Below are 26,948 nucleotides of genomic sequence, written 5' to 3'. Positions count from 1 at the left end.
CTACGCTGCTTGACCGCCCCTCCGAGATCGCTGTTTTTTTTGTTTAATTTAAATTATAGAGCCCGGGTAGGAACTTAAGTGAGTTGCTAAGAATCACAGAATGTTGAGCCGACGCTGAACCTCCAACACTGGTCCAGAGCTCCCGAGTCGGCAGCTCCGACCGCTGAGCCACAGCCTTTCTTTCTGGGGATAGCATGCTATAGAATAAGACCTCTGAGCCAGAATTGAAAAAAACCTGCTTTCTACAGCTCACGTTGCTTCTCTTTTATGCTAAGAAGTTTCCTTTTTATTTCTTTTAATTTAAAATACTGCTTCACACTTAATCTCCCTGTCTCTCTCCCAACCCCCTTGCCCCTCCCAAAACACTGCTTACCTGCTGATCCGAGATTGGTGTTTTAAAAAAAATCTGTTTAATTTAAATTAGTAGAGCACGGAAACGAGGGGAGATGGTAGAGGTGACGCTGTGTGCAGAGCTGGCTTTGCAATGAACAATGTATTTTAAAACATACTATCTGTTTCTGGTCACATGCTATTTTCCATATGACCTCAAGACAATGCTTTGATATATATTGCACTCACTTCTTATCTCCATTAGACATGCGCCATGCGCACATATGCATCTTCATGTACCTATAATAGCTCCCTCATACTAATGTAGATGCCTCATCATCTTGTCTTATATTATGTTATGTGTTGGTTCTTGTTAAGCGCATACATCGCCCTAAGGTCTCATAGCGCTAGCCTGGACTTAGAAACCAAAGGAAGGCGAGAAGAGGGACAAACCATGGGGAGGGTGGGCTTAGAATAGCCAGGTTTTCAGGGATTTTCTGAATTTCTTGTGGTCGTTCTTAGTACGAAGATGCAGAGGCAGTGTGTTCCACAAAGTGGGGGCAAGTTTAGAAAACGATCTTCTGCCGTTCTTAACAGTGCGGATCTTCGGGACAGTTAGGAGGTATTTATTGGCAGATCGAAGAGTTCTGGCTGGCTGATACCTTTTCATTTTGTTTGCTAGATAGTGGGGGCCGTGTCCACTAAGGGTTTTATGTACCAGAAGGCAAATTTTAAAATTGATCCGCTTCCTAACTGGGAGCCAGTGGAGGGCTTTCAGATTGGGTGCCGAGGGAAAGCGAGCGGGGATATTTAGAACCAATCTAGCCGCTGTGTTCTCCGGGACTTGGAGCTTTTTGTTAAGAGCTCTTCGTCTATGGATGCCAAGAGAGCGTTGCCATAGTCCAGGCGGCTAATTTTTAATCCCTGGACTAGTGCCATGCGAGAAGACAGTGGAACCCATTTAAAGATTTTACGGAGGCTAAGCATTAGACCGTAACAAATGCGGGCCACGTAATTGACTTGATCGGTCATAGAGAGTTTATTGTCAATTAGCACTACTAGATTGCGGGCTGACGTCTTAGGTGAAGGGCATATGCCTTGGGTGGGAGGCCACCAGTCATTTGTCCACGATGTTTGTGCATTACCGAAAAGCAAGATTTATTTTTTGCTAGCGTTGAGTTGAAGATGATTGTCTTCCAGCCGTGAATGTCTACCATACATTGCCTGACTCTGTTTTTGGTATCAATGGGGTCTGGACCAAGGGTGATTAGCAATTGAGTGATGTTGGCGTATGACACTGTTTTAAAGCCATAGGCTGTAATCACATTGGCTAAAGGTGATACATACAGATTAAAGAGTGTGGGACTCAGGATGGAACCCTGGGGAACACCCTTGTCAGTGGGTTGGCTGCTGGAAGTAAAAGCACCTGTACGGTGCCCTCATGTTAAAAGCCTCCTTCAACAACTCTTAGGCATCTTTAAGCTTTATTGCCGTAGAAGGCGTCCCAGTATCAACATATTGCAGTACTATCTAAAGTAGTGAGGAGCTCCTAAACACAAGGCTTAGTGATGCATTGCACATGTGTATTCACCGCAGAACACTAATGTAACACTAACAGGCCAGCTCTTACGCTCGCGCTGTAGTCTACTTTCCATGCTAATAGTCTTGAGCAAAATGTATCTCACTTCACCGTTGATCCTGATGCAATTATGTGGTATAACTATATGCACTTATAGCAACTACGCTACGCTTGATAACAACACTGTAACATTTTCTCAGTAGCCCAATATTAACGGTACATCTGAATATGATGTGTTTACGTGCTCAAAAACTTGACCCACATGAGTGTTTGTGTTTTGTTTGTTTACGGTTGCAGTCTCTCTTTTATGTCAACCGCCCCAATGATAGGCAAATCTCAGCAACAGTCACACTGCCGCTTGTTAAGCAAACACGTTCCAATAGAAACTACACACAGGCAAATTACAACAGAGAAATGTTAATAAGCAACGCAAGATTAGCGTAATTTCTTTCGTGCTAAAGCTTAATTATACAAGCCCTTCTATTTCCAAACAAGCTCATTCATGTCACTTTTATTTTCAGAACATGCTGTTCTCTTCCCCACATGCATGTGCGGAGCCAATTTAGGATTACTATCGGCACGTGCCACTTTCGCTCTTTCGCTAAACCTATCAGGGCCACCTGGCAGACTATAAAAACTCTGTCACCACAGAGCACTTTAAGATTCGATTGGAGAGACATGTAGCAGCTCTGCGAGGGACAGTTTTAAACTAAGAATAGGCATTAAACAGGATGTTTGTAGCTGTACGCTCTGGGGCTATTCAGTTGTTGTTTTAAATACCTGGCAAGCTTACATTTATTTTCCTACCTTACCTGTGGACTAAAACACTTTTGTCCTTAAATCCTCCATTCCATAATAACTGCTTGAGGTAATTCACCACCTTTTCCTACCAGAAGTTTCATATATTTTCTGTTTTGCTATGAAAGCTCACTATTTTTCTGTTACTTGACCTTCACCAATCAGGTAGGTGTATATAGTCCTGAGCAACAGAAATGTTACTACACACTTATCCCAAACCTACAGGTTAGTTAATAGAGAGCGCTATGCTGCGTCTTTAAGGCTTCGCCTATGAGCCCTTTTTTCACTGATTCATGTTTGTTAAGATACATCGCGATGCTGTGTCTTTTTACCTTTGGCTAGAAGCCCCCCTCTTTTAACTGATGCATGTATTGTAAATACCACTTCACTGTCACCAGTTGCATCATTCCTCTCGAATTAGATTAGTGTCTCACTGAGTGAGCTGGGAATCGGCTGCAGATAAGTATAAGTGCCACTACAAATATTCCTGATTTCCTCCCAGTAGTAGGCCAAAGATGGCAGTGCTGCAGCTGTGTCTCTGTTCCGGTGGTATTTCCCAGTCAACAATAAGAGAGAAGACCCCACATTTTCCAGGGAACAGGGTACTATAGACAATGAGAAGTCAAAGGACTATCCCTGGAAAAGGTAGTACGATGGAAAACGATCTCACTCACTCACAATATATACTTCAAATGTTATTCAAGTCACTGGTCACAAACTAATTTATACCGTTCACAGTCTTTTTACTAAAAAACATATTGTTTAAAAATTCAGTGTGAAATCAGTTCGATAATACTGAAAACATGTGAAATAAACATTTCATATTGTACAATAAGTTAAAAAGAAGTTTAAAACATAATTACATTTATACAGTGTATCAAACAAGAAAAGAGAATACAGTTTCTAAATTATCAACATAATCCTATCATAGTTCACAGAAAAAATTATTTGGGAAAGAAAACACATTTTTTCTACAAAGAAACCCCTACTCTAAAATAAACACCTCTTGTTGCTACGGATTGTCAGATTCACCAGTCTATGCATTAATTCATTCAGATTTCCCGTATTACAATGTGCAAAATATCAGGAATCTCCTAGGCTTGAATTCTATGAGAAAAAAGCCTTGACGCGTTTCGGTGTATCAGTGTAACATCATAAGCAAAATGTATATTCGAATGCTCATATGCACTTAACAAAGGGCTATAAACCGGTCTTTAGATTTGCACTAGCTCAAATAAGAAAATGATGTCTAACTATAAAAGTTATAATATACTTATTGATCCTTCTTTAATACACAGGAAGGATACCTGTTATAACCCCAAACTAATTGATCTGTCCTGATGAAGGTGTGACCATATCCAAGGGCCGATACACCGAAACGCGTCGACGCTTTTTTCTCATAGAATAATTTTTTCTGTGAACTATGATAGGATTATGTTGATAATTTAGAAACTGTATTCTCTTTTCTTGTTTGATACACTGTATAAATGTGATTATGTTTTAAACTTCTTTTTAACTTATTGTACAATATGAAATGTTTTTATTTTACATGTTTTCAGTATTATCGAATTGATTTCACACTGAATTTTTAACCAAGACTGTGAACGGTATAAATTAGTTTGTGACCAGTGACTTGAATAACATTTGAAGTATATATTGTGAGTGAGTGAGATAGTTTTCCATCGTACTACCTTTTCCAGGGATAGTCCTTTGACTTCCCAGTGGTATTTCCTCCTTCTTAGTCCTATACACTCCTCTAGTACAAAACAATAGGTTTATACAACCCCAATAGCTCTAACTTTCAAAAATGCTAGACCGATTGCATTGCAAATACTTGTTTATTTGAATGGTTGATTGTGTGTCTCCCTAGACTCTTTCCCGCTCATAGAATGTTGCCAGTTGATTGATCCGCTGTGTAATACTGTGCATTTCTGCACCTTGTAATATTATTGTTTTTACTGATTACAGGTCATGAGATGATTACATTTCGCATAAAAGATGAGAATGAGACCTCTTGCTTGGGCTATGAGGAACGTATGACAACAGAAACCATTAGCAGGGCTACTGGTGAGTAATCAAAATCAGCTTCCTGCAGGCAGAGGTCGCAGTTGCTTCATAAAATCTGTGCAACCTTTGTGTCAGTCTTGTCTGCTTCCATCAGACTCTGATGGTCAGTCTTGTCTGCTTCCATCAGTCTCTGATGGTCAGTCTTGTCTGATCTGCCTCCATCAGTCTCTGATGGTCAGTCTTGTCTGCTTCCATCAGTCTCTGATGGTCAGTCTTGTCTGCTCTGCCTTCATCAGTCTCTGATGGTCAGTATTGTCTGCCTTCATCAGTCTCTGATGGTCAGTATTGTCTGCTTTCATCAGTCTCTGATGTTCAGTCTTGTCTGCTTCCATCAGTCTCTGATGGTCCGTCTTGTCTGCTTCCATCAGTCTCTGATGGTCCGTCTTGTCTGCTTCCATCAGTCTCTGATGGTCAGTCTTGTCTGCTTTCATCAGTCTCTGATGTTCAGTCTTGTCTGCTTCCATCAGTCTCTGATGGCCCGTCTTGTCTGCTTCCATCAGTCTCTGATGGTCCGTCTTGTCTGCTTCCATCAGTCTCTGATGGTCCGTCTTGTCTGCTTCCATCAGTCTCTGATGGTCAGTCTTGTCTGCTTCCATCAGTCTCTGATGGTCAGTCTTGCAGAGTTCTTAGATTCCATATTGATGTTTTAAAATTATTTTTATTGAAGTTTACTTCACACAGGAGTCGTTGCCTTTCGGTGAAAGGAATGTGTGTTGATAAATAGCAGGATTCTTCGTTCCTACATGACGGAGCCGCCCTGCTAAGGTCCAGGACTCTTTAAACGAGGAAGTTGGATGATGCATGTATGTTTGTATATGTGTGTATTTGGGGGGTGGGGGCAGGGTTTGTGTAGGAAACCTTAGCATAACTATAACGTCTCTGTCACCTTTGGTTTTTTTCAGTGAATTCTTAAGGATCTTTTTATTCCAGTTCCTAACTAGAACATCCCCATACCCTTTGGATATATAGATAGATAGATATGTATGTATTACATACTGGTTTGAGCCAATTGGCTCTTGCCGTTCTGTACGCAGGACACGCAAAAGGAAAGTGAGCAATGGACTCTTTCGGTGCAGCACAGCCTGGGCAAAATTCAGATGGTGTGTTAAGCCTATTCCATGCTGCAGTCGTGCTGTTGAGTGGAAGTGTCCCTAGTCTCCACTTCATAAAAAGAGCCCTATCCCTAGGTATTTGTATGAAATCTAGATAGGGTTCTAATCTTTGAGTGGGTTTATGCTCATGGAACTGCTCAGTAAGTTTCCAACGGTTAGGATTGCGTGTGTCTCTAGTCTGTACCCATTTCCAATAGGCATTTTTAAGCTCCTGCTTAGTCGGCGGATTCTGACTGTCCCAAGCCTCCCCAAAGCCAATATCAGCTAGGAGCTACCTAAGGTTGGTCAACCATCTAATCCTGTTCCCTGTATCGGCTAGGATTAGTTCACTGAGTGCTGCTGCGTAGTTGGCGAGCTCTGGAACCCTTCTAGTGCGAGCCCAATAAAGTAATGGACGAAGAAGTGCAGTATCCTGAATAGAGCGCCTTCCCAAGTCATAGTATAGGAGTTTTAACGGAGTGGAAATAGGGAGGGAAGTAAGATCTCTAAGAGATTTGTTCTCCGATCTGACAAGTTCACCAACATTTTCAAAGCCCCATAATTCTGCTCCATAAAGGGCCGAAGGCAACGCTTTACCCTCGTAGACCGCGAGTTCAGGGGCTACCGGTCTACTCGAAGAGAGATGTTGCTCTCTTACTATGGCCCCCGAAATCCGTTTGTGACTTAGGAGCATTTTGGCCAGATGGGAACCCCATTTCATGCCATTGGAGACCCGGATTCCCAGATAGTCAAAAGACTTGATAGTGTTTAATATGGTATTGTTTAGAGTTATGTTATTCCTACAGCTTTTCGATGGATTAATTGCCACAAGCTTTGTTTTATTTGTGTTGATTATGAGCCCACGGGATTTACAAAAATAACTAAATCTATTTAAAAGATTTTGGAGGCCGCCGGGTGATTTAGAAATCAGTAGAGTGTCGTTGGCGAAGATGAGCGTTGATGTTTTTTCCCCTGCCAAAATTGGGGCATCTGCCAGTTCCTCTTGAAGGTGGCTTACCACCCCGTTCATATATAAAGAGAACAGGGTGGAAGCAAACCCGCACCCTTGGCGCACGCCCCTGTTCACTTCGACCCTCTCTGTCAGCTGCCCCTGTGAACCCCACCTAACTCTGGCATAATTATCCTTATGCAGACATTTGACGAAATCGAGGCTCTGTGGAGAGAGGCCTATTTCTTGTAGAACCAGCAAGAGCTTGTCCCGTGGTACTAGATCGAAAGCTGTCTTTAAATCAATAAAGGCCAGATACAAACTGCCCTCCCCAATTACCACAACTTTCCAATTAATCAGGAACAGTCTGAAATCCTGGTCCATTGTGCCAACCTTTTGTCTGAAGCCTGCTTGGTAGTAGGAGAGGACATTTTCGTCCACAATCCAGGACCTTCTCCTCATAAGGAGAACCCTGACAACCACCTTCTGGATCACATCGATTAAACTAATCGGCCTGTAGTTGGCAGGGTCCTCCCTATCTCCTTTTTTATAGATTGGGACGACCTCAGCTCCTCTCCATAAGTCGGGGACTACAGCTGCCCTAGCGGTTGAATTCATTAGAAGTAGAATGAACTGAGCCCCAGGCTTCGGATCATGCAGGAGGAGGTCTCGAGGGAGGCCGTCAGGGCCCGCAGCTTTTCCGGGAGAAATGCTATTTATTGCTAATTCTACCTCATAAAGTTCAAAACAATCTGGTGGAGAGGGGGTGAAGGAGATGAAATATAGGCCCCCGTGTGGACTATAGGGGAACCTTTGTTGCCAGAATATAATTTAGTAAAATGAGCTTGCCATATCTGCCCTGTGATGTGGTTCGGGATGGAATCTAATCCTTTTCTATCTCCTCTTTTAATTAAATCCCAAAATAGGGTTGAATCCCTCAGTTTGGATGCATATTTGAGTTCCTGCCAATGATCCTCGTCCCAACTACGTTTTGCTTCAGCAAGTGCCTTGTTATATGCTTTTCTCGCTGATCGAATCGCCAGGGGTACTTTCTTTTTAAGAGCTTCAGTCAGAGCCTGCCTCTTCGCCCTGCATGTTGGTGTGTACCATAAATTTGTGGTCTGCACCAGACCTCTATTTGGGCCATGTTTCCCTTCGACAATAAAGAAAGATCCTATCCTATCTGTTGTTTCTAGATAGACCGCAGGAAATTTCAATAGGCTCTCTGCTTCTCTAGGCAGACCTTCGAGCTCCATGATCTTTTGATCAAGGATTTCCCTAATGCTTGATATTTTAGATTCATGTTGGGACACTCTGAGCCACTTGAGCCGTCTATTGCAGTTTGAGGGGATTACTTCTCTTGTAGACATTAAAGGAGTTGTAGATACATCTGTGGTGAAGGATGACCAGACATTATTCATTTGGAGACCTAGTGGGTTGTGGTCGCTTACAGAGGTTGGTTTAACAACCATACCCAGAAGGTCCCTCCATAAACAAACGTCAATTAAAATGTAATCAATGCGGACGGGGAACTTATCCTATTAAAGGTATTAGAGCCCATAAGATCGGATCGTGCCCTCCCATTTACAGCTCTTATATTGAATTCCTGGGTAAGAATGTTAATTTGGACTGCCATCTGCAACCATTTTTTGATTGGGGCTAAGTTAAGAGTGGGGGCATCCCATTTGCTGTCCTCCTCAGTGGTTCTCAAAAGGTCATCTACGCTCAAGGGTTCTAATGTTCAGTTCAGGGCGCCAGCTACTATGGTGTTAGAGCGTGGCAAAGTGTTGGTCAGCTCTTGCTCCAGAGCTGATAGGGTCAAAGATGTTTGTCCTCCCACAGTTCCCCTTACATATACATTGAAAAGCTCCAAAATTGCTCCATTAAATGGCCCTCTAATGGTCAAGTGGAGAATGTCTGGAGACAGACAAGTGTGTGAGTTGACTGTCCAATTTAATGAAATACTAATCCAAATTAATAAGCCCTCAGAAAGGCGACCCTTACCTGAACTGATAGCTGACACAAAATAGGCCGTATAACCAGATTTATATATGGAAACTAGGCTCCCGGTCTCCTGAAATAACCATACATCAAACCTTTCAATGAACTCGTTCCAGTCAGGCAACGATACCTTCTTCTGGAGCCCAGCTATGTTCCATGAAAGAAATTTAAGCAGATTTGGATTTGTCGTAACGACAGGAACTTCGCTGCATGGAGTACAACCCTGGGAGCATGACTGGACATCAGTCGATGCCTCTCCCTTGCTTCCACCCATAGAAGGGGAATTTAAACTTGGAGTATTTTTCCTTCTGCTAACTACATTTAATTCAGTGGCATTAGTCTGATTTAGACTCCTATTTAGTCAATCGACCACATTCAGACTGGACTCACCTCCCGGCATCCCTAAAACTTCTTGGCCTTTCGGCCTGGATGGTGAAGGGAAAGGAAAACGTCTTATTTGAATGGCAGAAGGCTCTGGTGAGGAAGTACGGAACTCTAGGGCCAGCAAGTTCTCAGCCAGATTGGCATCTGTTAGGTCAGCTCTATACAATCCAAATGGGAATTATACGACGTGAGCCTCCTATCTCTAACAATATCATCCTGAATTATAGACCTACAACCCCGCACATGGCGTATCCAGTGTACTGCTTTATTTCGTAGGGACTCAATACTCTCAATCCCGTGCCTAGTAGAACATTTTGTGACTTTAACCATGTACACTATTGGAGTATTGTCCCCCTGGAACGTAGGGAATCGTTTTTTATGGACCCCAGCCTGGATGTTCATGCCGATAGGTGGATGTTGGTGCTGAGAGATTACATCAATGTTGGGGGAACTGGGAGGGGCCCCTGGTGATTTAATCGCGTCGACAAAGGATATATTTTTTTATAGTTTAGAATGGCGGTCTGAAGATAAGGGCCTTTCGCCTGATTTGGCAACTCTGGTTGAATCCCACCTCCCGCCCTGGGTAGGGAACTACTCTGCGGCCCGTTTAAAAAAGTGGAGTATACTGGGTCGGGAGGCTGGATCTGGAATCGGACAGCTGGATGGGGGGGGGGAGCTCAAACCTATGGTTTAGTTCCACCACCAGCTTTCTCAATGACTCCACCTCCATTTCTAATGAAATGACTATCTGTGTTAAGTCCTTGTTTAGACCTGTACATTTACATTTGTGTAGAGAACCAGCGGTATCACTAGACACTAATTCGCATGATGTGGGAAGTGAGATTTCATTATCTATTGTTTACAAGGCAGCAAACCTATTTGTACAGACAATAGAAGAAGTCTGTTTGTCTCTGGCGTGGCCTCCGGATTCTGCTAGGGCGCATAAATCTACAGATGAGGAGAGGGTTGCATCTAGGGTCAATTTCTTGGGCTGGTCGAGCAATGGGCCAGACTGGATAGGACTAGATAATTCCTGTAACGTCTTCTTAAATATTGGTGGAATTATTCGCTTAGATTTGCTGGCAGATAGCTCCTGGACATTGTTATTGAGCATATCTACAGCGGCGGTTTTTGCCCCCAAAATCTCTTCACAGTCACTGACTATCGACTCTATCCTATCTAGCAGGCACGGTGCGTCCATTGGGCCTTGAGGCGTCGCCCCCCCGCCCACACCGCAGCGCTGGCGTCTTTGAACTTAAGTAAACTGAATCTGTTTACTTAAGTTCAAAGACGCCGGCCCGAGGGAGAACGAACTGACAAACATGTCAGTCAGCATGACGTCGCGTCGGACCGCCCACCGGTCCGGCGTCATGTTGACTGACATAATGGTCAAACCAGGAGCAACAGGCAGCAGCACAAGTGCGTATGAGTGGGGGAGCCTAGAAGGAAGTTTTTAGTAAGGATCTTGAAAAACAAAAGACTTAGACATGCTAAAGCAGCCCTCCTTTTTTTGCAAAAAGCCTCAGACCCATATACTCTGTTATGTATAATAAGTTTTATTAAGGTGGCCATGAGATTAAGTAACTCCAGGGAAACATCAGCCCACATCATTTTATAGACTGAATCAATGTCTGCATAAGATTCCCAATGATCTATTGCTTGTTTTGCCCCTTTTTAGACCTATTTTTATTGCTCTTAATATGCCATTTTCAAAATGCTTTTTAAACATTGTATATATGTATTTTCATGCTCTTTAATGGTATCTTTTTAAGTACCGAATAAAGATATTTGAATTTGAATTTGAGTGGGGACGGAGGGCACCCTGCCCACTCATGCGCACCAGTGTCTGCTCTGCTGGCGCATGCCCATTAGGAGAGCGAGGGTTTTGCAAAGGCTCAAACCTCGGTCTCCTAATGGGCAGGCGGGCGAGTAGTATCTGTGCCCTTAGCCAATCCTGGCGCTGCTGGCAGCGCCATGATTGGCTGAAAGGGGTTGCCAGTGCCACCCACCTGCCAGTCCACTCCACCCAAGTGCCGTTGGAATCGTGAGGGCGGCAAGCGACTTCCCCAACATCACCCTGACCCGATCCGGCCAGCCTGGAAAGAGGCTGCTCAGTAACCGGCAAATTGGTAGGGTTAACTTTTAATTTCCTATGGCCCCCGCCCCCTCCTCCCTCCCGTGAGCACGCCGGCCGATAATTATGCACAGTGCTCCAACTCAGAATATCGTGTTTTTTTTTTAACAAACCTTTGTCTTAAAAAACTATGGCATGGTACAAGTTACACTACTACTGAGTAACTACTCGCGTTGTGTGCACTCTCCTCGCGCACTTATTTATAACTGTTTTATTTGTATGTGTATCGGAACCCGTTTCATAGGAATAAGAGCGCTTTACGTGAGCACCAGTTACATCTCAGAAGGTCGCATTCCTTTTATTTCTGGCGCGGAGAGATTGAGCGATTTGCCCAGAATCACACGCGGTGTACAGCCGCCGGCGCTGTGACTCCAACCTGGGTGCCCCATTGAAAAATCGACAGCAGTGGCCGTAAGTATTTGTCGTCTTATATAATTACCAGTGTACAGGTATTTCACCCACAGCCTCCCTCCCTTCACCGGAAGGCATTTCTCATTAATGCCATTATATACTGCTTCCATAATGACCCCCAGTGCAGCCGCCCCCATGCCCTTTCCGTTCCAGCCTCGATTAAAAAAAAGTCCCCTCATATGCATAGTATCATCTCCACCAGGGGTGAGGGGCTACTACACGGGATGGGGAGGTGGGAGGCAGGGTTGGGGTAGAAGTGCCAGGGGCCCAGAGCCGTGTACCCCATGTATGTTCGATGAGTGGGGGTGCGAATCTGCAGCCATTGGCATCATTGCTCCGAAGGGCAGAGCTGTGTAGAGGGCTCTGGGTTTCCAGCTCACCCTCTCTTTCACTCTGTGATCTCAGCTTTTCACCAGTGTCCGTGTAAACAGAGACGAGAGATCTTGTGACACACGGCGGCACCATGTGCGTGTGCAGGCCTGTATGATAAAAGAAACTACAGTTTCCATGCAGGGACTGTCATTTTTCATCCGCAGAATCACTGCAGCCGCTGTTTCTTCATTCACCCACACCGACACCAATCGACATAGTGCTGTTTGCTGTTGTGTAAAGCGTTTCTTGTAAATCTGCTGGAATTTCTCTCTTGCCAAAACATGTATTCAGCAGCTGGAATGGGCTGCTTTACCTTGTCTTGCTGGATCAGAAATGTTTTTATGGATGGAGATACATTTTTGAATGCATCTCACAGCCTTGCAACAGATGCATTAACCCACTGGAACTCTTGAGACATGAGCTTACCGAAGCACTACTGTGCCTTTAAGAGTGTTCCGTCGCATGCTGACAAGCCATATTCAATGATGCCTGTGTTTAGCTGTTAATGAGCTCCCGCTTTTTTTACACTGACTTGCGGTAATTGCCTGATTTAATGATCTTTCTTTTCTTCACAGTGAAGCAGACTCGCTCGCTTCATCAAAAGCAGTTCTTCAATTGCCTTCGGGTCGCGTTCCCACTATATAAACACTAGCACTCTTTGAAGTGCAGAGTGACTCACTCTGCACTTCAAAGAGTGCTAGTGTTTATAGAGCGAGAACGCAGACTGGTGCAGTACAGAAGCACTGGGCCAGGGCCTGACTGCACCAGTCTGCGTTCCTACTCTATAAACACGAACACTCTTTGAAGTGCTGAGTGACTCACTCTGCACTTCAAAGAGTGCTAGTGTTTATAGAGCGAGAACGCAGACTGGTGCAGTACAGAAGCACTGGGCCAGGGCCTGACTGCACCAGTCTGCGTTCCTACTCTATAAACACGAACACTCTTTGAAGTGCTGGGTGACTCACTCTGCACTTCAAAGAGTGCTAGTGTTTATAGAGCGAGAACGCAGACTGGTGCAGTACAGAAGCACTGGGCCAGGGCCTGACTGCACCAGTCTGCGTTCCTACTCTATAAACACAAACACTCTTTGAAGTGCTGAGTGACTCACTCTGCACTTCAAAGAGTGCTAGTGTTTATAGAGCGAGAACGCAGACTGGTGCAGTACAGAAGCACTGGGCCAGGGCCTGACTGCACCAGTCTGCGTTCCTACTCTATAAACACGAACACTCTTTGAAGTGCTGAGTGACTCACTCTGCACTTCAAAGAGTGCTAGTGTTTATAGAGCGAGAACGCAGACTGGTGCAGTACAGAAGCACTGGGCCAGGGCCTGACTGCACCAGTCTGCGTTCTATAAAACGTTTGTTTACAGGTTTTCAGGATCGATTGATTCTTTTAGGGTGTACAAAAACTCTTGGCAGCCCAGAAATACCTTTCTGATTGACTATAATGTTTTTGAGACTGATTCCATATCGCAATTATGTTAAGCATACCATTTCTTCTTGAATGCTGCTAATCTGTGACCTGTTTAGTTATTTGTTTAGTTGTGTGCAGTTTAAATAAAAAAAAATCTGTGAGGTTCTCAGCATTGTATCTTGAAGTCTGCTATGAAGCTCTGTGGGTATACTGAATAGGCAGCTACCATGTTGTTGTAGTATGACATCCCTTTATTAATGTAATAACTGCACTTTTACAATTGCAGTATTAACCTTCTTGCTTCTGGAATTTGCTTGAAAATGCACCATTTACCCACTCTTTTTTTTTAAAAAGGTGCTTGCCACAGTGCTCACCCAGAAACTTTACGCCTCACCACTTTCAAATGTCACCAGCCGCCCCTGCTATCTAGTATACAATTACTGGCTGCGTGCCTTGTATTCTTTGCCTTTTTCCCTTTCTTGCCCCCAGAGGATCCACCTGAGCGCCCCCTCCCCCCACCCTCCATTGATTTCCTCTTACCCATGGTGATAACTATAATACCTCAATGGGAAGTGGAATTGAGCATACAGTAGGTCGTTGGTATAGAGGTAAAGTGCCAGCCTCCACAACAAACACCCCTTTGGGAACAATGAAGGAAGGCATCAAGAGGTCCATGAAAATGAGTGCAAGTTAGGATAAAGTACCTTGGGTCCCAAAAACGAAATGTCAGGGGGGTGGCCCCGCCCTGCCTCTTCCTGGCGATGACGGGCAAGGACGGACCCGCCCTTGGCCTGGGCTTCGCCCGCGTGCGTCCCGCACTGCGTGGCACCGTCTGGACTTATCTACAGCCCTGGCGCAGCCTGATGACAGCGCTGGCAGGCGTCTGGGCTGGGGCTGATGGGAGATGTAGTTGGCCCCAAGAGACTCACTTCGCCAGCCGTTCCCCACGCTGCGCCTGGAATGCCCGGGTGCCGCCTCCCTCACGGCAAAATGGGCAGGAGAGATCATGACCCTCGCTGGAGACAGAGGATGGGTAGAGGTTCCGGTGCAAGCGCGTCCCCACAAATCTCATCCCTCTCTTAACATCTCAGGTGTGAGGTGTTGGCACCAGGACCAGAGGACTAGTCAAAGGGCTATCTGAGGGTTCAATGACCCCCAACTCCAGGATCTTTAGGACCTGCGTCCTGATACAGTCTCTGACATGGTCAGGCTGTCAGTAGATTTTACTCTTGACAGGCAGACTGTCACCTGTGTCCAATTCATGGTTACACCAGGTGGTTTGACTTGGAGTCAGAGAAAACAAGTGTGCAAAATGATTAAGGACTTGCCTACAATCAGCTTGCTGCTGGTCAGTGAGGCTGCCTGCGAAGGCTACTCCACCAACTGACCAAAACAACAGCGTCCTGAGAGAGGAGATCAGGGAGAGGATCACTCTCTTCCTCCTGTCTTAGCACTGCTTGCATTGGTCACATGGTAAAGTTGACCAAGTGTGATTTGGTCAAGAGACACCCTTTTCTCTGTCACCATTGTGACATTGGCCCCTGTATCCCACTGCTGTCACTATGTGTAGGAAAGTAGCATTTGCTTTTATGGTTACCCCTACTTTTTGCTGGTGTCAGTATGTTTTTGAGACTAGTCTGGTTGGGATCCTGCTAATCAGGACCCCAGCGACTGTGCTTCCTCCCTAACTTTGCTATGGTACGTACTTTGGTACCTTCACATTTGGCTACTGGTGTACCCATGTAAGTCCCTAGTATTCGGTACTAAGCTACCCAGGGCATAGGTACACCAGGGGTCTCCCAGGGGCTGCAGCATGTATTATGCCACCTATGAGAGAGCACTCAAACTGTGACTAAAGGAATGCCTTTGCAGTCTATGTAAGCTGGTGCTACACTGTGATTCTTTTTCATTTAACGTACACTACATGATTAGTTCTGATGAAAACAAGCTGCTTAACACTCCTTCTGTACTTAGAAAACGTTCTATGATTGTCTAAACCACTAAAATCCCCATAAGGAGTGCATGGATTAGTGCAAGGTGCTTCACTCAAGTAAGTGTACATCATATATTAAGTCAGCCTCCTACAATCATATTTACATATTGTGGTAGATAAATAAACAGAGATCCATAACCATCTAATCAAATAACTTATATTAACCCCCTGGCTGCGGCCGGAATTCTGCCCCTGTGCGGCACATTCCGATCACGGGCGTGGTCATGACGGCTCCCGGACGTCCTCAGCACAAGCCCACCGTAACTGATGACGACCGTGAGCCGTCATTAGCACCGAAGGGGTTAAAACCCTGTAGTGACCTTTATACATGTTAAGCATAAATGAATGTATGTATATATGTATATATATATATATATCTATACTACTATTATAAAGGAAGAACTTTGAACCTTTGAGGCGGGTAAACTCGGGAACCACAGCGCCAATCCACACACCCGATACATCGTTGTAATCATCAGAGTGTGCAGATGGACATAGGCTATATAAACGTAATAAATATACATTATTTAAAAAATTTACCGAAAAAAAGTAGTCCCTTGGAAGAAGCGCTGGCCGCGACGTGCGTCCTGACGTGAGGAGCGCGGGGAGGAGCGGCGTCCAGGAGCGCGAGGAGGACCGGCGGACATGGCGTGGGGAGGAGCGGCGTACAGGTGGTGAGGAGCAGCGGACAGGCGGTGAGGAGCGGCGGACAGGCGGTGAGGACCGGCGGACAGGCGGGGGGGAGCGGTGAGCGGCGGATGAGGTAGGTTATTTATTTATTTAATTGGGAGCGGTGAGCGGCGGAAAAATAAAGCAAAAATGACAATCGTGAGCAAGAGGAAGCCAACGGAGCATTACAAAAGTGAGCCAAACGGTGCATTACAGGAGGAAAAAGTTACGTGTGCAGGTTACAAAAGCGTACATCGTGAGCAAGAGGAAGCAAACGGAGCATTACAAAACTGAGCCAAACGGTGCATTACAGGAGGAAAAAGTTACATGTGCAGGTTACAAAAGCGTAGAAAGTAAACATAGAGGTATAGGAGGAAAAAGTGACGTGTGCAGGTAGCAAACGGAGCATTACAAAAGTGAGCCAAACGGTGCATTACAGGAGGAAAAAGTTACATGTGCAGGTTATAAAAGCGTAGAAAGTAAACATGGAGGTATAATACTGCAATATATGGAGGAAGGCTCCGGGGGACCCACGTACAACGTCTGGGTGGGTTGGGGCCCTGAAGCCTAATTGCTCCCGGGCAACGTTGGGACGGGCTGCTAGTGTGTATGTGTGTGTGTGTGTATATATATATATATATATATATATATATATATATATATATATATATATATATATATATATATATATATACAGACTGACGAAGGCAGAAGCTGAAACACGTTTGTCCATTGTGCAATAAATCTAAAAAGATTTAATCTACTGTGTGTGCTGGTCTGGTCAATTTACTTTGACACTGGAGATATATATATATATATATATATATATATATATATATATATATATATATGTTTCTATATGATTTAAACCATAAGTAATACACATTAATCACCTATAAGTTGAAAACTTTAAATATGATACGACAAAAAAGAGAATTGTTTTCCAAACACATGTTACTCTGGTATTTTACCGATATTGAGAAAATTGCAAAATGCCATTAATTGAAGGTATTTTTCATGTATCCAAACAAATAATGATTTTATTTTAAAGTCAGTTGATGCATGTATTTGTATTTTACATATATAGATAATACAGCACGATGCCAATATGAGTTTCTGTATTCAACAACAATATTGGAAAACGACAGTATTTTGTCTGTCAATCGCCACATCACGTGGTGTTTCACAAATGAGCACTGTCACTTTAAAATGCCTTCCATGAAAATAATTATTGTCGAGTGAACAAGCCGCGCAAGCGGTGAAACGCGTCTCTGACGGTTTTTGGGACAATAAACTAACCAATCACTAGATTTTGGGTCCGTGTCTTGTCTACGGCGGGCGGTGGCGTTAGAAGGAGAAACGCTCGTCTGCGCAGCTTGAAGTGTGATATATATATATCACTGATGTCACTGACCATGTCATGAATGATGTAATATGTGACATCATCAGCATTGGATTGCGGATGCGCGAAATATATAGTTAGTGCAACTAACTATATGTGGAATTTCATTGGTTTTATATCAATAAAATGTTGTCCAGCTAACTATATAGGAGGAATTTCACTGGTTTTTTATATGTTAATTCCTAACTATATAAGGCCTGAAACCTATGGTTTTTTCAGTGAATTTTCGAGGTTTTTTAAATGCTAATTCCTAACTATATAAGGCCTAAAACCTATGGTTTTTTAGGTCTCGGCTAAAAGACGCGCGTAAGCGCGTCTCCGCCGAGATCTTATGTTAGCGAGTAGCAGTCCCAGGAGACACTCCTGGTCGCGCGCAGGCGATTCTAAACTGGCACGCGCATTAGCACGAGCGCTGCCCGAGGCTCCCACACAACACACGCATACATACAAACACAAGCGCTCACGCACGCACATACATACAGAACCCCCCCACTCATACACACACACACACACACACACACACACACACACACACACACACACACACACACACACACACACACACGCGCGCGCGCGCACCGGCCCCCCCTCTCCCCTTTAACTTACTGCTCCGCACCGGCAGGGAGAGTTGACGCTGCGGCTCCTATCCCGGGACTCCCTCTTGGTCAAGGGAGCCCCGCAACACGCGTACAACGTCCTGTTGTCGGCCCCGGGGGCTCTCCACGCTCGCAGGAGCCCCGGGCCGCTCCACGCATTTCCTCCGCCTGCCTCCTCTTCCGGTCCGGACGCGGCTCCGCCCCCGTCACAGGCGACCTTGCCTGACTTCCGGTGCGGCCGCGGCGGAATTCCGGGGGCAGTAAGTTATTGTATATTTGGCTGCTAAATGAAAGCGTGTCCATCTGCCACTGACATTTAAATTTACTAAAAATATGTGAATATGCCCTAAATCCAAATGTAAATTTAATTTAGCTAAAAACTATTATTATTTTAAGTGAAATTAATGTTTTCATGTAAATCAAAACCCATGCTGAACAGTTTGTTTCGGCATTACTGTTTGCATGTCATATTTTTATCTTTTTGAAGGAAATGTACTACTTTTGAGTAGATAAGTAGTCTAAAGCGTGATTTAACACATGCTGCTCGAAATGTGAACTTGGCGTGGTACAGACAGCTTCAGTGTGTTTCCCTGTTTTCTCTGTTTTGACATTATGCACTAGTTCTAGCTGTGGAAGGAAGCTGTAGTGAGTGCAGAGTAGTGAGTGTGAGTAGTGAGTGTGAGTAGTGAGTGCAGAGTAGTGAGTGCAGAGTGCAGAGTAGTGAGTGCAGAGTAGTGAGTGCAGAGTGCAGAGTAGTGAGTGCAGAGTAGTGAGTGCAGAGTGCAGAGTAGTGAGTGCAGAGTAGTGAGTGCAGAGTAGTGAGTGCAGAGTAGTGAGTGCAGAGTAGTGAGTGCAGAGTAGTGAGTGCAGAGTAGTGAGTGCAGAGTAGTGAGTGCAGAGTAGTGAGTGCAGAGTAGTGAGTGCAGAGTGCAGAGTAGTGAGTGCAGAGTGCAGAGTAGTGAGTGCAGAGTGCAGAGTAGTGAGTGCAGAGTGCAGAGTAGTGAGTGCAGAGTGCAGAGTAGTGAGTGCAGAGTGCAGAGTAGTGAGTGCAGAGTGCAGAGTAGTGAGTGCAGAGTAGTGAGTGCAGAGTAGTGAGTGCAGAGTAGTGAGTGCAGAGTAGTGAGTGCAGAGTAGTGAGTGCAGAGTAGTGAGTGCAGAGTGCAGAGTAGTGAGTGCAGAGTGCAGAGTAGTGAGTGCAGAGTGCAGAGTAGTGAGTGCAGAGTGCAGAGTAGTGAGTGCAGAGTGCAGAGTAGTGAGTGCAGAGTGCAGAGTAGTGAGTGCAGAGTAGTGAGTGCAGAGTAGTGAGTGCAGAGTAGTGAGTGCAGAGTAGTGAGTGCAGAGTAGTGAGTGCAGAGTAGTGAGTGCAGAGTAGTGAGTGCAGAGTAGTGAGTGCAGAGTAGTGAGTGCAGAGTAGTGAGTGCAGAGTGCAGAGTAGTGAGTGCAGAGTAGTGAGTGCAGAGTAGTGAGTGCAGAGTAGTGAGTGCAGAGTAGTGAGTGCAGAGTGCAGAGTAGTGAGTGCAGAGTAGTGAGTGCAGAGTAGTGAGTGCAGAGTAGTGAGTGCAGAGTAGTGAGTGCAGAGTAGTGAGTGCAGAGTGCAGAGTAGTGAGTGCAGAGTGCAGAGTAGTGAGTGCAGAGTGCAGAGTAGTGAGTGCAGAGTGCAGAGTAGTGAGTGCAGAGTGCAGAGTAGTGAGTGCAGAGTGCAGAGTAGTGAGTGCAGAGTGCAGAGTAGTGAGTGCAGAGTAGTGAGTGCAGAGTAGTGAGTGCAGAGTAGTGAGTGCAGAGTAGTGAGTGCAGAGTAGTGAGTGCAGAGTAGTGAGTGCAGAGTAGTGAGTGCAGAGTAGTGAGTGCAGAGTGCAGAGTAGTGAGTGCAGAGTGCAGAGTAGTGAGTGCAGAGTGCAGAGTGCAGAGTAGTGAGTGCAGAGTGCAGAGTAGTGAGTGCAGAGTAGTGAGTGCAGAGTGCAGAGTAGTGAGTGCAGAGTAGTGAGTGCAGAGTGCAGAGTAGTGAGTGCAGAGTAGTGAGTGCAGAGTAGTGAGTGCAGAGTGCAGAGTAGTGAGTGCAGAGTAGTGAGTGCAGAGTGCAGAGTAGTGAGTGCAGAGTAGTGAGTGCAGAGTAGTGAGTGCAGAGTAGTGAGTGCAGAGTAGTGAGTGCAGAGTAGTGAGTGCAGAGTAGTGAGTGCAGAGTAGTGAGTGCAGAGTAGTGAGTGCAGAGTAGTGAGTGCAGAGTAGTGAGTGCAGAGTAGTGAGTGCAGAGTAGTGAGTGCAGAGTAGTGAGTGCAGAGTGCAGAGTAGTGAGTGCAGAGTGCAGAGTAGTGAGTGCAGAGTGCAGAGTAGTGAGTGCAGAGTGCAGAGTAGTGAGTGCAGAGTAGTGAGTGCAGAGTAGTGAGTGCAGAGTAGTGAGTGCAGAGTAGTGAGTGCAGAGTAGTGAGTGCAGAGTGCAGAGTAGTGAGTGCAGAGTGCAGAGTAGTGAGTGCAGAGTGCAGAGTAGTGAGTGCAGAGTGCAGAGTAGTGAGTGCAGAGTAGTGAGTGCAGAGTAGTGAGTGCAGAGTAGTGAGTGCAGAGTGCAGAGTAGTGAGTGCAGAGTGCAGAGTAGTGAGTGCAGAGTGCAGAGTAGTGAGTGCAGAGTAGTGAGTGCAGAGTAGTGAGTGCAGAGTAGTGAGTGCAGAGTAGTGAGTGCAGAGTAGTGAGTGCAGAGTAGTGAGTGCAGAGTAGTGAGTGCAGAGTAGTGAGTGCAGAGTGCAGAGTAGTGAGTGCAGAGTGCAGAGTAGTGAGTGCAGAGTGCAGAGTAGTGAGTGCAGAGTGCAGAGTAGTGAGTGCAGAGTAGTGAGTGCAGAGTAGTGAGTGCAGAGTAGTGAGTGCAGAGTAGTGAGTGCAGAGTAGTGAGTGCAGAGTAGTGAGTGCAGAGTAGTGAGTGCAGAGTAGTGAGTGCAGAGTAGTGAGTGCAGAGTAGTGAGTGCAGAGTGCAGAGTAGTGAGTGCAGAGTAGTGAGTGCAGAGTGCAGAGTAGTGAGTGCAGAGTAGTGAGTGCAGAGTGCAGAGTAGTGAGTGCAGAGTAGTGAGTGCAGAGTAGTGAGTGCAGAGTGCAGAGTAGTGAGTGCAGAGTAGTGAGTGCAGAGTAGTGAGTGCAGAGTAGTGAGTGCAGAGTAGTGAGTGCAGAGTAGTGAGTGCAGAGTGCAGAGTAGTGAGTGCAGAGTGCAGAGTAGTGAGTGCAGAGTGCAGAGTAGTGAGTGCAGAGTGCAGAGTAGTGAGTGCAGAGTAGTGAGTGCAGAGTGCAGAGTAGTGAGTGCAGAGTGCAGAGTAGTGAGTGCAGAGTAGTGAGTGCAGAGTAGTGAGTGCAGAGTGCAGAGTAGTGAGTGCAGAGTGCAGAGTAGTGAGTGCAGAGTAGTGAGTGCAGAGTAGTGAGTGCAGAGTAGTGAGTGCAGAGTAGTGAGTGCAGAGTAGTGAGTGCAGAGTAGTGAGTGCAGAGTAGTGAGTGCAGAGTAGTGAGTGCAGAGTAGTGAGTGCAGAGTAGTGAGTGCAGAGTAGTGAGTGCAGAGTAGTGAGTGCAGAGTAGTGAGTGCAGAGTAGTGAGTGCAGAGTAGTGAGTGCAGAGTGCAGAGTAGTGAGTGCAGAGTGCAGAGTAGTGAGTGCAGAGTGCAGAGTAGTGAGTGCAGAGTGCAGAGTAGTGAGTGCAGAGTGCAGAGTAGTGAGTGCAGAGTGCAGAGTAGTGAGTGCAGAGTAGTGAGTGCAGAGTAGTGAGTGCAGAGTGCAGAGTAGTGAGTGCAGAGTGCAGAGTAGTGAGTGCAGAGTGCAGAGTAGTGAGTGCAGAGTGCAGAGTAGTGAGTGCAGAGTAGTGAGTGCAGAGTAGTGAGTGCAGAGTAGTGAGTGCAGAGTAGTGAGTGCAGAGTAGTGAGTGCAGAGTAGTGAGTGCAGAGTAGTGAGTGCAGAGTAGTGAGTGCAGAGTGCAGAGTAGTGAGTGCAGAGTAGTGAGTGCAGAGTGCAGAGTAGTGAGTGCAGAGTGCAGAGTAGTGAGTGCAGAGTGCAGAGTAGTGAGTGCAGAGTGCAGAGTAGTGAGTGCAGAGTGCAGAGTAGTGAGTGCAGAGTGCAGAGTAGTGAGTGCAGAGTGCAGAGTAGTGAGTGCAGAGTGCAGAGTAGTGAGTGCAGAGTGCAGAGTAGTGAGTGCAGAGTGCAGAGTAGTGAGTGCAGAGTGCAGAGTAGTGAGTGCAGAGTGCAGAGTAGTGAGTGCAGAGTAGTGAGTGCAGAGTAGTGAGTGCAGAGTAGTGAGTGCAGAGTAGTGAGTGCAGAGTAGTGAGTGCAGAGTAGTGAGTGCAGAGTAGTGAGTGCAGAGTGCAGAGTAGTGAGTGCAGAGTGCAGAGTAGTGAGTGCAGAGTAGTGAGTGCAGAGTGCAGAGTAGTGAGTGCAGAGTGCAGAGTAGTGAGTGCAGAGTAGTGAGTGCAGAGTGCAGAGTAGTGAGTGCAGAGTAGTGAGTGCAGAGTAGTGAGTGCAGAGTAGTGAGTGCAGAGTAGTGAGTGCAGAGTAGTGAGTGCAGAGTAGTGAGTGCAGAGTAGTGAGTGCAGAGTAGTGAGTGCAGAGTAGTGAGTGCAGAGTAGTGAGTGCAGAGTAGTGAGTGCAGAGTAGTGAGTGCAGAGTAGTGAGTGCAGAGTGCAGAGTAGTGAGTGCAGAGTGCAGAGTAGTGAGTGCAGAGTGCAGAGTAGTGAGTGCAGAGTGCAGAGTAGTGAGTGCAGAGTGCAGAGTAGTGAGTGCAGAGTGCAGAGTAGTGAGTGCAGAGTAGTGAGTGTGCAGAGTAGTGAGTGTGCAGAGTAGTGAGTGTGCAGAGTAGTGAGTGTGCAGAGTAGTGAGTGTGCAGAGTAGTGAGTGTGCAGAGTAGTGAGTGTGCAGAGTAGTGAGTGCAGAGTAGTGAGTGCAGAGTAGTGAGTGCAGAGTAGTGAGTGTGCAGAGTAGTGAGTGTGCAGAGTAGTGAGTGTGCAGAGTAGTGAGTGTGCAGAGTAGTGAGTGTGCAGAGTAGTGAGTGTGCAGAGTAGTGAGTGTGCAGAGTAGTGAGTGTGCAGAGTAGTGAGTGCAGAGTGCAGAGTAGTGAGTGCAGAGTAGTGAGTGCAGAGTAGTGAGTGCAGAGTAGTGAGTGCAGAGTAGTGAGTGCAGAGTAGTGAGTGCAGAGTAGTGAGTGCAGAGTAGTGAGTGCAGAGTAGTGAGTGCAGAGTAGTGAGTGCAGAGTAGTGAGTGCAGAGTGCAGAGTAGTGAGTGCAGAGTGCAGAGTAGTGAGTGCAGAGTGCAGAGTAGTGAGTGCAGAGTAGTGAGTGCAGAGTAGTGAGTGCAGAGTAGTGAGTGCAGAGTAGTGAGTGCAGAGTAGTGAGTGCAGAGTAGTGAGTGCAGAGTGCAGAGTAGTGAGTGCAGAGTGCAGAGTAGTGAGTGCAGAGTGCAGAGTAGTGAGTGCAGAGTAGTGAGTGCAGAGTAGTGAGTGCAGAGTAGTGAGTGCAGAGTAGTGAGTGCAGAGTAGTGAGTGCAGAGTGCAGAGTAGTGAGTGCAGAGTAGTGAGTGCAGAGTGCAGAGTAGTGAGTGCAGAGTAGTGAGTGCAGAGTAGTGAGTGCAGAGTGCAGAGTAGTGAGTGCAGAGTAGTGAGTGCAGAGTAGTGAGTGCAGAGTAGTGAGTGCAGAGTAGTGAGTGCAGAGTAGTGAGTGCAGAGTAGTGAGTGCAGAGTAGTGAGTGCAGAGTAGTGAGTGCAGAGTGCAGAGTAGTGAGTGCAGAGTAGTGAGTGCAGAGTAGTGAGTGCAGAGTAGTGAGTGCAGAGTGCAGAGTAGTGAGTGCAGAGTAGTGAGTGCAGAGTGCAGAGTAGTGAGTGCAGAGTAGTGAGTGCAGAGTAGTGAGTGCAGAGTAGTGAGTGCAGAGTAGTGAGTGCAGAGTAGTGAGTGCAGAGTAGTGAGTGCAGAGTAGTGAGTGCAGAGTGCAGAGTAGTGAGTGCAGAGTAGTGAGTGCAGAGTAGTGAGTGCAGAGTAGTGAGTGCAGAGTAGTGAGTGCAGAGTAGTGAGTGCAGAGTAGTGAGTGCAGAGTAGTGAGTGCAGAGTAGTGAGTGCAGAGTAGTGAGTGCAGAGTAGTGAGTGCAGAGTAGTGAGTGCAGAGTAGTGAGTGTGCAGAGTAGTGAGTGTGCAGAGTAGTGAGTGTGCAGAGTAGTGAGTGTGCAGAGTAGTGAGTGTGCAGAGTAGTGAGTGTGCAGAGTAGTGAGTGTGCAGAGTAGTGAGTGTGCAGAGTAGTGAGTGTGCAGAGTAGTGAGTGTGCAGAGTAGTGAGTGTGCAGAGTAGTGAGTGTGCAGAGTAGTGAGTGCAGGTGCAGAGTGGTGTGTATTGGCAATGTAAATGACAATGCCATTTATTTATGATTTAAAGAAAAAAAAAGAAATGTCATGAGCAATGCCAATTGCTCTACCTTTAATGATGCCGAGACCATTGCATTGCAAATGCTTGTTCTGTGAATTTCAAAGGTTTTTTAAATGATAATTCCTAACTATATAAGGCCTAAAACCTATGGTTTTTTCAGTGAATTTCAAAGGTTTTTTAAATGATAATTCCTAACTATATCAGGCCTAAAACCTATGGTTTTTTCAGTGATATATATATGTATATACCCATATCCGTCTGCACTGGCTGCAACTTTAAAGCCTTTATGCTGCCTATAAATTCATGATAGGATGGCCACTGGGACTTTATTAGCAGATTTTTGAATCATGAATGCTACCAAAAATCACCCATGAAGTGTCTTTTCTGGGCATAGGTCTGGCCTGTGGACTGTAACGCCGAGAACGATGTTCCGAGCCACAGACAGATGGATGCAACTCAAGACAGCTAATTAAGGAGTCATCAAACTTTCCAAGAACTTAAAAAAATCATGATAAGCTGCTAGGCTGATGGAACAAAGCTTTTAATTCCTCATAAGTGTTCCTTAGACAATGCAGTCGGCTGCAGTCATCTGGCCAAAAAGACGAGATTTTGATAACACTGTTTGTTACAGTGTTTGAATCCTCTGATTAATTCAGTGCTCCTGGGAATCAAATCAGCGGTGTCTGCAGAGTGGGCGCCTGCCTCTGGTTCGCCCGGTGATTGACAGTCACATCAATGAAAGGTTTGTGTGACTCATGCATGATTGATAGTTTTTCCTCACAAGGAAATAAAACACAACCTATTTTCTGACGTGGGAACAAAAGACAAATTGTTTTTCTTGTCCTGGCCACCGTATATTAATTTTAGTCACTGCTGATCTGTTTGCTCTTTTATTTTGCAAGAAAAAAAATCATAGATGGATTTACAAAGAGAACAGGCAAGACTTTGAATCGGAGAATAGCCTTAATTGTTTCTCTGACTGTCATAGCTGCCAAGGTTTCAAAGTGCCATGTGTGACATTTTTAAAATTTCAGTCAAATAATGAGTGACATTCCAACGAATATGAGTGACACTTTCTCACGAGCAAAAAACATGCAATGAAGACTAGGGAAACTTCTAAATATAAGAAATTACAGACATTTGAGCAACAAGAACTTATTGAAACTGCTGCAGAGCATCAGAAATTAAAGAACACTACCCCAGAAATGAAAGAACACTACCCCAGTGCTAACGGACCCCCTCCCTCACCGGACCCCCTCCCCCTGGCCTAGCCCCAGTGCCGAGAGAGCAGCGAGTGCCAGCCAGGCTGGTAAAACTGTCACGCACTGGCCCGTAGTCTGTGAAGATACACAGTTAGTCAGGGCGCCCATGATAAGAATGAGGAGACAGAGCAGATTAAATCAGATCTGCAGATAAACCAGGGGCACTCAGAAGAAGAATCAGAAGAATGATGAGACTAAAATGATTGTGTGTGACTGAAATAATTTATTAGAGATCATGTTCAGACTGTGCGTGCCGCTCCGCGGTGGCGCTGACACAAGCACTAATTATTAAACTGCCCATAGAGGCCAAGTGCTGCCAGCTTGCGGCTGCGACAATAAGTCTCCGCAAGACCTGGCTCACTTTTTATTCCTCTGTTCTTATTATTCTAGCCCACGTAATATGTTTTTAAAACCGTTGCTTAAAAAGATGAATTTTACACAAATTAAGCCCGCACTTTTATACCTTCAAATGTTGCATGAAGACACTACTTTTTTTTATCTGTAAATTTTTAAAAACAGCTCTAAAGTATAGATTAAGTATGGAAGGATGACTCCAAATTGAATTATGTTACAGATACAACTCCGTCTTGATTAAGTTTATGCACATAGGACCATTGTATTATGCCTTTTTAATAATCGCTCAATACTTTTTCCCCTTAAGACTAATGGAAGATAAACTCTTTCTCGTTTTATGAATGAATTGTATATTATTGTATTGTGTGCTTTCATGACTGCTTTTCTGTCAGTCGAATAAAGAAACTTTTGATTTTGATTTTTATTAAACTGTCTTATGTACACTTTAAGTCTGCCTGGCGCACAGCGCTTACCATTGGCCAAAAACACTTACTTAATGAACTAGAGTTCAGACTGCTGCTGTCTCTGCTTTCCGGTCCGTCCGGCGGCCGCTGCATGAGCTGGACAGCGACCCGCAGCAGCACAGCACACTGCATGATCATACACTCTGCGCTCTTCTTCTCCCAGCAGAGTGACTCCCTGATTCGTCCCCCACCCGGTCGCACTTTGCGCCCGCGATGCCTCTGATTCCCGGCGGAACTACCATGGAACAATGCCCAGCCGTGCCTTCCAACTAATAACTGAGGAAACAAATGAACCAACAATGATAACGTAGCCCA

General features: G+C 45.6%; 1 protein-coding gene across 4 annotated transcripts in view; it reads left to right on the top strand.

The window, feature by feature from the left end:
• The window catches only part of LOC147678852 (uncharacterized), a 121,551-nt gene that overhangs the window by 76,830 nt on the left and 17,773 nt on the right, over positions 1-26,948 (top strand). For all 4 annotated transcript variants that reach the window (XM_086946278.1, XM_086946280.1, XM_086946281.1 and 1 more), the window contains one exon: positions 4,676-4,774. In XM_086946278.1, the coding sequence (XP_086802404.1) occupies positions 4,676-4,774 (99 nt within the window). The remainder of the gene's footprint in view (positions 1-4,675; positions 4,775-26,948) is intronic.

The sequence above is a fragment of the Lissotriton vulgaris genome, chromosome 12 (assembly GCF_964263255.1).
Source record: "Lissotriton vulgaris chromosome 12, aLisVul1.2, whole genome shotgun sequence".
NCBI lineage: Eukaryota > Metazoa > Chordata > Amphibia > Caudata > Salamandridae > Lissotriton > Lissotriton vulgaris.
The sequence above is the reverse complement of the archived record's forward strand: the minus strand, read 5'-3'. Positions and strand labels throughout refer to the sequence as shown.